General features: G+C 41.6%; 1 protein-coding gene across 2 annotated transcripts in view; it reads right to left on the reverse strand.

The window, feature by feature from the left end:
* FGR (FGR proto-oncogene, Src family tyrosine kinase) overlaps positions 1-12,279 on the reverse strand; it is a 151,233-nt gene that overhangs the window by 15,001 nt on the left and 123,953 nt on the right. For both annotated transcript variants that reach the window (XM_063453624.1, XM_063453631.1), the window contains exons 8-10: positions 4,833-4,988; positions 1,740-1,919; positions 1,206-1,282 (exon numbers count right to left, since the gene is read on the reverse strand). In XM_063453624.1, coding sequence (XP_063309694.1) covers positions 1,206-1,282; positions 1,740-1,919; positions 4,833-4,988 — 413 coding nt within the window. The remainder of the gene's footprint in view (positions 1-1,205; positions 1,283-1,739; positions 1,920-4,832; positions 4,989-12,279) is intronic.

Below are 12,279 nucleotides of genomic sequence, written 5' to 3' on the forward strand. Positions count from 1 at the left end.
ATGTCTCCCTGCTGCCGACACAGCTCACACATGACATTTTTCACCACCCGGGTAGCCGACTATCCCAAAACACACATGTGCGAGTGGGCGGGGCTTACACACACACACACACTATACATGGATGAAGATGGGGGGGGGTACTGTCAGGATTTTTCGCCGGCCCTGTGTACTGCCCCTTCCCCACCCTCTCTCCCCAATCGTACAGGGCTAGGAATATAATATTATATATAATATAATAATATAAAATAACTATTTCCCATCCAGGCCCTTTCGCTCTGCAAAAGACCTGCACATGTCTTCTGCTCATACTTGCACCTCTGACTCTGGCGATCAAACACTACTTTAGGTCTGCATTGCTCCTGTGGGACTCCGTTCTTTACTCCAGTAGACACTCCCCAAGTCTCAACTCTTTTAAAAAGTCACTTCTTTAAAAAGCATAACAATTAAACTGTTAACATCCTTCCTTACTTTTTCCTACCCACATCTCTTAGCAAACCAACCTTTCTATCTATCAGATACATTTTCCCCGTACCTTTTGTATAATCATACACCACTCCCATTAGAATGTAATCTTGTTTGACCACACTATGCTCCTGTAGATCCAACTAGTCTTGTTGCAACTACTTGATTGTTCGTCTACCTATTGTACAGCGCAGGAGAACATGCTCAGGCTTTATAAATAATAACCCTTCTCTAACAAACTATTTAATTCCCCTACTTTAACCCTTTGTGTCACTATACCCCACTCCCTCTAACATGTAAGCTCATTGAGCAGGGCCCTCAAACCCCTCTGTTCCTGTACGTCCAGTGGTCTGATCTAAATTATGTGTCTGTTAGTCCACCCATTGTACAGCGCTACGGAATTTGTTGGCGCTATATAAATAATAAAATAATAATAATAATGTAAGCAGAAACAAAAGCTATACTATACCTTACCGCACTGTGTATGCATTAGTAAATGTCCTATTTTGTAGATTAGAAGGACTGACCTTTACTTCTTAAAGAGGGAGCCTATTGGCCTGGGGCTGTCTGTGCAGAAACACACACAGAAAGGGGAAAAGGATAACAAAGGACTTTGATAAAATTAAAGGGAAGAGAAGATTAATAAAATGAAACTAAATTTTGATTAGCCAGAAAAACAAAGAAACTGAGAGATTATGGGAAATAATAGAAATGATTGTAATGAATATAGGTTTCTTAATTACCTGTGCTGTCATGTCCACCAGTTGAGGCAACTTAAGGTATCGACCATCCCCTTCCTTCAGATATTCCAGAAAACTACCTGAGACACAAGTGAGGAGAATGAAAGGGGCACACAATAGTAGGTTTAATAACTAAAATGGGAATTATTGGGAATTTAAAGTGATTTAAAAAATTCAAATTTTAGGCAAAAATAACTTAGCTGAAAATATAGAGTACTTGGCAAAGATTTAACTAATAGAGTGGAAGTGCTGTATATCAATCATTGACCAATGAAAGAGGAAGTAAAATTATGCACTTATTATAATTTATACCCATTATGTCAGTAGTGTAATGATATTATGATTTTGCTGCTATTGCATAAATGCTGTTTTAACACAAATTATATTTTGGCAGAAGAAAATTGCAAAACTGATCTCATGTGTTTAAAGAGTTATTATTGCCCATCCAGATTTATGTATCGATTCACACAAGCATCAAGTAGTTTAATTTGACCAATAACCAAATACGCTAGTATTCCCTATTAATTGTAAACATACCTTGGGACATATATTCAGTCACGATATATATGGGCTCCTCAGATACTACTGCATATAATTGGACGAGTTTATCATGGCGAAGCTTTTTCATTATCTGAGCCTCCTCCAGAAAAGCCTCTGGAGACATGGTCCCTGGCCTGAGAGTCTTCACAGCCACCTTGGTTGTCCCACTCCAGGTTCCTGAGTTTGAGAGTTGGAAAAGGTACTTCAGAAACAAAAATAACATTCCCATAAATAAATCAACAGATACTGCAGTCTAAGAGGGTTATTAACTAAAGTGAGAATGCAAAGTGAATTTTAAATTTAAGGCCAAAATGGAAAATATTATCTAAATCAACTATGCTTCAAATTCAGCTACTTTGGCCTAATATTTGAAATTCACTATGAATTCTCACTGTATGACCCTGGAAGAGTGACGTCATCATTAACTCCTAAATGGCAGTGGTTTGAGCATTGAGACTGCAGGGGCATGATCTATACCCATACACTGCTTCATTACGCTAATGTTGTTTTGGTGACTATAGTGTTCCTTTAACTTTAACCACTGCACTACCACAATGTAAACTGCATCACTGTAATTAACCAGAAAGTCTTTGAGAAGCTGGATTTATGAATATGGAATATGCTTTCTGAAAAACAGATGAATGAGTTAATGAACGAGTGATAATAATAACTTACCTAGAATACCTTCACTGTTGCTTATAGCTTTGTTGGTTTTGTGATGGATCACCAACTAAGCTGTGTGTTAACTTGACAAATTTGGGCCAATATTGCAAACATAAAAAAAAAATCCATTTTGGCAGAATGGGATATTATTCTACCTTTGCTATTTTGTTATGACACATCTCTGTTTAGTGAATAGGCCCCATTATGAAGAAGAATTAGAATTATATAAAGGCAAGCTCTCATTTTGTGACACTGAAGGATCTGGACAGGAGCAAGGTCATGTTGTCTCTAACCCCATTTTCTGCTTTCTGCATTCTGTCTGTTTGCTCCCAGCCTTTCTTCCCACATTCTCTGCACTGAATGTGTGGAAGAGTCTCCTTTGGTAAGAAATGGATCGGGTGACGGAGTTCTTTTTACATCTTAGTCTTTAAATTGATCATTTATTATGCACATTAACCCCGTAAGTGCCAATGGTGAAAATAAATTAACAGGGTTTAATATTTTTGGCCTGTCTAATAAGATAAAATACACCCACCTTAATCAAGGACTGGTGTGATCCCCAAAAGCTGGATTTGTGAATGCAAAAAACAGGTACTATTCTGGCATAAATTGATAAATTAGCAACAACCATGAAACAATGAGAATGACTTTCAATATTTAGCACTTTGAGAATGTTTACATTGATACATCTCTCTGTGAGTATCAAAAGCAAGTAGAAATGCTTAATTCTCCCTTCTGGATCCCAGTAATTTTCACAGCTGCCACACGGGTCTAAATCAGCATTGTGTGTACTGTACTGCAGAAGCCTATATCAGAGGGTGTATCAACTGTCAGGGTGAATTATATCTTTTCACCTTATTTGCTCAGAACCATTACCATATGGGAACATTAAAGGAACACTGTAGGCACTATAACCATTTTATCTCCATTCAGTCTTAAACGATTTTCAAGCAGTGTAACAATGAAAGAAGGCCCCTGGCTTCACATTGCTGGGCCCCCACTGGAGGTTTGGATAAAACAGAGATTGCACACTTGCTTTCTAGCCATACCGATTCATACCTGAATGGGACCTGTGATAGGCTGAAAGCAGTCAGCTGACACTCTCAGCCAATCACAGTCAACCATTGCTGCTAAAACGAATGCTTTCTCATTACTCCAAGCAGCATAGAGGGGAAGAGCTGATGGGAACTCTCATTTATCGTTAAACAGTTATAAACAGTTTAATGCTGAATGGAAGAATAACACCAAGGGACTCCAGACACTATACCCTCTCCAATGAGACGGAGTAGTTACAGTGCTTATAGTGTCCATTTGAGCCATTATGTCCAGAAAAATTGTAGTTTATCATTTAAATATATGGGGTATTCTATGCCTGGGCAGAGCTTGACTTGCTTTATATGGAGGAAGAGACCAATTGGCGAATCAAGAATTTCCTGATTGAACGAAGGGGAGGGGGAGGAAGAGGGTGCCATTTTGTTTCAATCTAAAGAAAGACAACATCTAACATGACAGAAGGAGCCCAAGTGCTTCTGCCTAATTGGAAATATCTTAGTACTGGCTGGTTAGAGAATACAAGCGTTCCTCCAATTTTCAAACTACTGAAAAATAAGCTTAAACTTTCTTAGATTTGAATGGCTCTTATCTGCAGATTATTACAACTATTCTCTTATACAATGACAATTTTAGGCAGCTACTGATTAATATCTTTTGTACCTCCATGGTTAGGTTTTGTTTTCATTTTATACATTGTGGGCTGTTGTTCGTCCACCAATTGTCAACTAATTTGCAAAAACCTAGGTCAAAATACAATAGGAAAAATAGCAGTATTGTGGAGATTTCTGAATTTTATCTCTTTTGTCCTACTGGAGGTGTGTTTAACTATGCTTTTACATTGCAGGGATAAACCTATAGGACCACTGCACGCAGATCACCTCATTGAGATGAAGTGGGTTCCTTTAGTGGTCCTTAAATGTACAAAAACATTGGGAATCAGATAAAAACATTACAAAATAACAGTGTTATAAAGAATTGGCTTCTAATAACATTTGCAAGCTAAATTTCCTATGACACTCACCTAGTTTGAGCATTGTGTGAAAAATTGTTAACAAACATCTGAGGCTATTAAACATTTATCCATTACTGCTGTGTAGTGTAATTTAATTTCTGCAGATTTCAGTGTTTTGGGGAAAATTTCTAGCATGTTTGTTAACTATTAGATGTAAGTGCTGGAAGCTAAAACTACAGATAGAGAAAAAGAGCAAACACTGAGCTGCCTCATTGATTTTGTTAAAGTTCCATTCCTGCTTCCAAACTTCTTCAAATAAGAAATACATTCCTAATTCTCTAAATTAGTAGGAAACTGTATCCATATTTTTACTATTCTTAGCTATATTGGTGGCTTCAGTATATGTTGCAAGGTCTTCTTACCCTTCCAGACGTCTCCAAAACATCCCTGTCCCAATTTCTTGTCCAGAGAGATGGAATCTCTAGATATTTCCCAGGCATCTTTTGATAGTCCCATGGTCTGCGGTGTCAGGTTAATGCAGGGTTTTGTCAGCAGGTGGCATAAGCCATCATTGTACTCTGAAAAGATGAAGAATGCAGACACTTCCTTTACTCATAGTGATCATATGTGTTCCACAGGATGTGACTTATTCAGCAGGCAAAACAGATAATTAAAAATGCTTTTCTTAAGACATTTATAACACTGTGTTCTGTCACAGACATTCTAATTAAATAATTTTTTATGTATTTCTTGGTGTATTTCTTGGTATCTAATTTTTGAACATACGTTGTACATATAATCATAATGACAAGCACTGTACTTTGTATTATAAAATGCTAATAATATTTTAGTAATTATTTTAATTATACATGGGTTTTTACCCTTAATTAGTCATGGAAATCTGCATCAGTGGAGGGAAAAATCACCTTTTTCCTCCTTCCAGTTTATACTAAGACTTTTGTCTTCTCTTGCTATCAAAACCTGATGTACACACATCTTGTTCCTAGCCAGATACAACTTTAATAAGATACTGTTGTTTAATGAAGAGATCTTAGAAGGTTATGCAAAAAGAGCAATTCTAGGGTAAAGTTGAGCAAGGGGAGCAGTCAGCAGGAACATTTCCATGGTGACTGCTCTACTTTCAGAATGTATCTTAAGAATTGATCTCTTTGAATATCCCATGTGGTATTTTATGTACACACGGGAGGGCTGGCAAGGAAGGAAGGGGGCAGTTTCCCCCGGGCCGCAAGCCTACAGGAGTTTTAGGCTGCAGCCTCACGCCAATTTTCCTCTGCTGATTAAATACAGCAGGAGCTGTATGCTGGGCAATGCTGAGCTGTGTAATAGTACAGTACTGCAGGAGAAAAGCGACGGGCAGAAACTGCCAGTATTGTATGGATTAATGTGCAACTCTTTTGTGCATGGGCTGGTGGAGGCAATCACAAAATGATAAAAAGAGGTAGGAAAGGGTACGACAATTAAATAAACACTATGTCATTAGCAATACAAACATATTCCTAATGCTTCAGTGTTCAAGTATCTATTTTGAGCCCAAATCCCTCTGTTTCTCTTTTCTATCCTAATGTCCCTATTTATTCTAGGATTTCCATATTCTTGGTGTGTCTGAGAGTATAACTGAGCTTTCACAGTGATAATACTCACAGTAATGTGTAATAAATGTGTTTAGAAATCATTCTGAGTAAATAAGATACATTATTCTTGCTCTAAATTACATTTTATTTCCATAAATTGTTATTAATAAGTCGCAACCAATAAAATACACCTCTTTTTAGGGAGGGGTGTGTGTACAACAAAGTGCTAAAATAAGAATAAATAACAGCAGCTCTGTACACTTATGTGGAAATACCCTCTTATCCACACCAAAAATCCAAAGTCTGTAAGGGGGTATAAGACAAAAACCTACACCTGTAAGTGGATCGCTAGAAAATTTGTGCAAAAGGGGTAAGCTTACCTCACGTAACTTAGTGACAAATTAGGCTTGGAGTACATATAAAAAATAGAAAGAGCTCCATAACTCCCGAACGGAGGGACTAGTCAGCCCCCCGTTCGGTAAAATAAATGTACCGAACAAGGGAATACATACGAATATAAGATTAGCTGTGGATGGCAAGAATTACTGTATGTTTTAACTACCGAACGAAGACCGACCGCAGGGCCAAAACACATGGAGCCTTTTTCGGATACCACCTCGTGTGCGGTCGGTCAAATTACACCTTCCACCTAACTCCCGAACCCCTGGTCCGATCTGGGTGAATTTGGAATATGTTAGTTACCCAGATCAGGGCTACTAGGGGGTACCCAAAGTATTATTCTAGCTGCTTGTTTTGGGGGTACATCCAGAATTCGGGGAAAACTACATTATGTTAAATGGGATTATGTGTCACACTGAGGGGAGGAGATGTGTGGGAGGTAACTGTTACATTATTGGCTACTGTACTAATTATTGTGAATCCCTCCCTTGCATGGGAGAATGCTTTAAAAGGAGGTTGTGTGGATTAAAAGTTAGTTCTGCTTCTGATGCTGTGTGTCGTCCAGTCATTGGGATCTGTATTGGGATATTCGTGGATTACCTTGCTTGCTGTGATTATTACTCTGTGGTATTTTATAACTTGTTCCTGAGCCTCACTGGGATCTTTAGTGGAGTTAACCTGTGAAAGACCAGCTCTCCTCTACAGCCAACATGTAAGCCGCGAGTTCGGGTGCCCCGAGCATACCATACACGCTGTTTTCGCTGAGCCACCTGCCCACTTTTGTCGTTCGTTCCTGCAACTGTAGCACATATGATATGATGGGTGTACCTTCGCTCTCAGTCTCTTCATCCCAGTGTTCCTTAATGAGATCCAGAGGGCCTTGGATCCTCCTCCCATATAGGAGCTCAAATTGTGAGAACCCCTTCGATTCTTGTGGCACCTCTCAATACGCAAAGAACAGAGGAACGTCTCCCAGTCTCTGCAACCGGTAACAAACTTGCGCAACATTTGTTTCAAAGTACCGTTGAACCGTTCGCTGAGACCATTAGTCTGGGGATGATACAGGGAACTGTGAATGGGCTTCATCCTGCACAGTTTCCACAGCTGGTAAGTAACCTCCACCTTAAATTGCGTGTCCTGGTCCGATACTATTTCCCGGGGAATCACTACTCTAGATTAGACTTGGATCAGAGCATTGGCAACCGTCTCGGCGTGGATATTCAGCAGCGCCACCGCCTTGGGATAGCATAGTCCAGAACGGTAAGGATGTACCTCTTACCAGAGGGACTAGGCATAGCTAGCGGGCCTTCCAGATCTACAGCCACTCTACAAAAGGGTTCTCCTACTATAAGCAAAGACTGCAGCTTGGCCTGGGGATGATCCCCGCCCTTCCCTATCCGTTGGCACAGGTTGCACGTCTGGCAATACTGTCGGACATCCTAGGAGACCTCGGGCCAGAAGAAGCCCTGGGTTACCCGGCATAACATCCTACGTATTCCAAGGTGCCATGCCAAAGGAATATCATGCCCGATCCTCATAAGCTCCTGTTGGTACTTCCGAGGAACTACCAGCTGGCGCTTAAGGGATGGGGTAACCTGGCCCATTTGTACCTCCGAGAGCTGATATAAACGTCCCTGTTCCCAGATAAAATGCTCCCCTCCCAGAACCCCTTGGTCGGTGACAGCTCGGGCTCGCTACCTCCCTCCCAAACTTCTTTAGTCCATTCCAAGCTGGGGGTCAACTACTGTCAGGAAAGGGACCGTCTGACTTACCGGTGGTGTCTCCGAGTGCGCAGCATGGTTGTTCATTTAAGCTTGAGACTGAGTAGTCACTGGATTGGCTTCTGCTGGGGCCAATGGGACGAAGGCGGAGGTCATTGGGCCCAGGTCATTTCCCAACAGGACCTCGGCGGGCAAATTCTTCATGACCCCTACAGTCACATGTCAGGCTCCCACACCCCAATCCAGGTATACTCAAGCCGTTGGCAACCGATGGATGGCGCCACCACCTACTCAAAAGGCTACGGAATGGTTGGGGTTCTCTGCGTTGCTTGCCAAATGTTTCTGGATCAAGGTCAGGGTGGTTCCCTTATCCCGGAGCCCTCGAGCCATTTGTACGGGGTTGACTTCATGTAGGATGCCCCTAGATTCATCCTGCCCCTGCTCATCCTGTCCTGGAAAATTGGGACCGGGGAGAGTGGGCCATACCATGGGTCAAGGAGGTGGGCGGTGTAGTGGTGTAGGAACCTCGAGATGCGGGGTGGGGGGTTAACCGTCTGGCATCCGTGTACTCATCAGCCAGCCAGGCAGCCTCGGGTAGCATAAGGGGCCGCCTGTCTCTTAGTTCCGGACAACCTCCTCCACCGTTGTAGCTTGACACCCCAGAATGGCAGTCAGATTTATCCTTGGATCAATAAGATATTATTCAAACATTAACCACATACACAAGCACACCACTGTATTCAAACACCAACACTGTACACAAAAATTTCCCTGCGTGAAAAAAAACAGCACTACGCACAATTATAACCCATACACCAACACTGAACAGAAACACACTAACACACTAACATACTGTATTTAAACACTAATACTATGCACAAATATAACCCTGCATTCAAACATCAATACTACACACCTACACCCCTGTATGCAAGCATTAGTATTATACACTAATACACAAACATTCACAAACATTCACACACATGTGAGCTGTACAAAAGCTCACCTATATTTGTAGGCGAGCACTACACACAAATACAACCCTGCAAGTTTGTGCAAATGGTAGATCCACTGCTGGCAAAGCATTGTAGCGGTTGTTTGAAAGTTGAGGATCTGTCTTTTGGCCCCTGCCCTTCATTTTTTTTTTTGCACCATGGCTTTCTCTACATTAGTTTCACTATTGATTTGGAGTCTAATACGCATGACTGATGCACTGCACCAATCTGCATCTCCTCGTAGAGATGTCTTGAATCAATGCATCTCTGTGGGGAGAGTTCAGCATCTCTATACAGAGAGTGGAGACTCTGAACATTGGTCCTGCAATCTTTGCAGGGCCAAACCTAGGAAGAACCTCTTGTGGCTGTCGGAGTGGCAGCCATTAGAAGTGAATTTAGGCAATAATTTTCTCAGAAAAGACCGTGCTTACACTGCTGCTCCTGCAAGGACAGTCTATATGCTCCAGAACGTTAAACTATAGTGTTCCTTTAATATTATACTTGGTTGCAAACAGGACCACTCATTTGTATTTGCCCAAATAAATGTTTACACAACATGTTCAGTTGTTAGCCTATATTAGGGGTTGGCAAACTTTTAGTAATACTGTGCCAAAACAAGATCTTAAAGTCCCTTGGCATGCCGATCCTATTATTATAATTGAGGCATGTTTGTTAACATATTTTGCTTGTGTTATTTATGGTTGCTGCAGTTGCTTTGTAACATTGTATTTGTGCATATGATATGCAGTTGCTATGTTACATGTTCATGAGTAGTTTGTGGTCTTGTGTATGATACATATGAATTTGGGCATTATATGGGGCTGCTTGTGGAATTGTGCGTGAGGCTGCTTGTGGGGTAGTGTGTATTTTGATTGTCAGTGGTGTTGTGTTTGTGAGGACTGTGAGTGTGTTTGTGTGTGGGCTGTTTGTATTATTTGTATGGGGGCTTCTTCTGCAACTGTGTAAATCTATCAGTGTGGGTGGCTTCCTGTTGTCCACTGGTGACTGGGCTAGCCAGGTACAGGTCTACTCCAGTGCAGATTCCTGTTCACAAGCGCTGGAAGGAAATTATCTTGCATTGCTAAATTGAGGATTGTCAGGACCACTGTCAGGACGATACTATGGTACAACACGCAGAATTAAGTTAAACACGGAGAATAGGCTAAAATAGATGTATTACCGGGCTTAAGAATGGCAGGATTTAATATAGAAAGAATAGTCAATAACAAGTCGAGGTCAGGATCACAGACAGAAGCCTAAATGAATAGACAAAGTTAAGAGGTCAATAATACCAGAAAAATGGTCAGGAACAAGCCAGATTCAAATAACCAGAAGACAAACTCAAAGAACATGCTCTCGGATAACCAGCTAAGCAGGGCACTGAAAACAAGCAGGATTGGGTTTAAATAACCCTACACACTGCTGATTGGTCCAAATGGGTCCTTTGACACCAGAACGTGTGTGCGTAACTATCGTGACTATGCATGTACGTTTGCATCATGATTGGGGGCGGCGCTATAAGATAGCATGGTAATGCATCAGCCGGTTTCCTTATTGATACTATTGAGCAGATTAAGTGATGAGAACCGCACTCAGTCCAAACGGCCAAGGGTGCTCCAGAGCAGGAGCAGCAATCCCAGTACAATAATCCAAGAAGAAAAAACTCACAGGCACTCCAACTTCAAGCTGCAGGCAGATTTATTTTGACTGAATGCAACGCAACGTTTCAACCGGAAAGGTCTTTTTCAAGCTTGAAAAAGACCTTTTCCGGTCGAAATGTTGCATTGCATTCTGTCATAATAAATCTGCCTTCGGCTTGAAGTTGGAGTGCCTGTGAGTTTTTTCTTCTTCCTTATTGATACTAGACACGGGCGCTGCGGGAGACGCGGTTCGGGTGGAGATCTGCCGGGTACAAGAGGCGTACTGTTCCCTTCTAGCAGTGTCACCACACCGATCTGGTGCGGTCACAAGGCGGTGACAATCGGGCACCGTTGCATACCACCTACAGTCACTGCTCAGTTTGCACTAGCATAAATCTGATCTCCCACTGGGGCTCCTGATAGTCCAGAGCCTGTTTGACTCTGGCAGCTTTGAGTGCTTGCAAAAGCACATTGAGTGCTATATATGGCAAATATACAATGCTATACCATAATATGCTATATTTTTATTCAAGTTGAGCTCTGTGAAACACTATAGTTTATTTTTAAAGTTGTGACTCTGAAGTAGTGTACTTGATTTTGACATTAGGAATGTTAACTATTATGAGTTCTCATTGTGTGATGTTCTAATTTCAGCATTTTCAATGAATATTTGATACACTGACACACGGCACATTCCAAGATAGGAAAAAGGGACACTACAATAGAAAAGGTGTTTTGGGTGGTTATAGAGAACACTGACTAACTGGTAGACACAGGCTAACCCAAATGCCAGTCCATTACCAGCCCACATGTGTGACACATGCAGCTGTAAAATGATGGCATATGCATGTGTTGATTTATACAAACTTAAATCATACCACCAGTACAATTGAAAAACATGTACACTTAAATTATGTCATGCAAATACATCGCACCTGTTCATCAAACATCAATTAAGCTTTCTTGGGGACTACTGGGGACCCGTCTTCTCTCCAGCGGTAATGGATCTCAGGCTCTCTTAGGTTTTTGGCTATTGGGGCCAGTTGTCTCTTTGCCGTCAGCATTACAAATGATAGATCCCCATATAGTGCCAGGGAGCAGTCCGGATGGTTCCTAATTCTCTTGATTTTGCCATGATAGCGGTGCTATTGTGTCTCTCGGCACTCCTGGAGGAGCGGTTGCCACTTGGCGAACTTTGAAGGCCGCCATTATCATCCCCTTGGTATCATTCCCTTTTAGGCCCAATTAAGCCACTAGTCGTTGGAGAAAGGGCATCAGGGATTCCCCTCCAATATGTTCCGGCACTCCCCTCACGCGTATGTTTCCCCTTCTATGTCTGGATTCTAGTGTGGTTACAGAGCGGGTACGTTTCTGCGCCTGATTGGCTAGATCAGCCACCTGGTTTTAGGTGGTGTGCAGCTTATTCTACCTGGTTTGCTCTCTCATGAGGAAAGTCCTTGTAAGGACTAGAGCTTCCAGGACTGAGTGTCGTCCAGTGCCTGGGGGTTGCTAGAGCGAGTTC

The sequence above is a fragment of the Pelobates fuscus genome, chromosome 1 (assembly GCF_036172605.1).
Source record: "Pelobates fuscus isolate aPelFus1 chromosome 1, aPelFus1.pri, whole genome shotgun sequence".
NCBI lineage: Eukaryota > Metazoa > Chordata > Amphibia > Anura > Pelobatidae > Pelobates > Pelobates fuscus.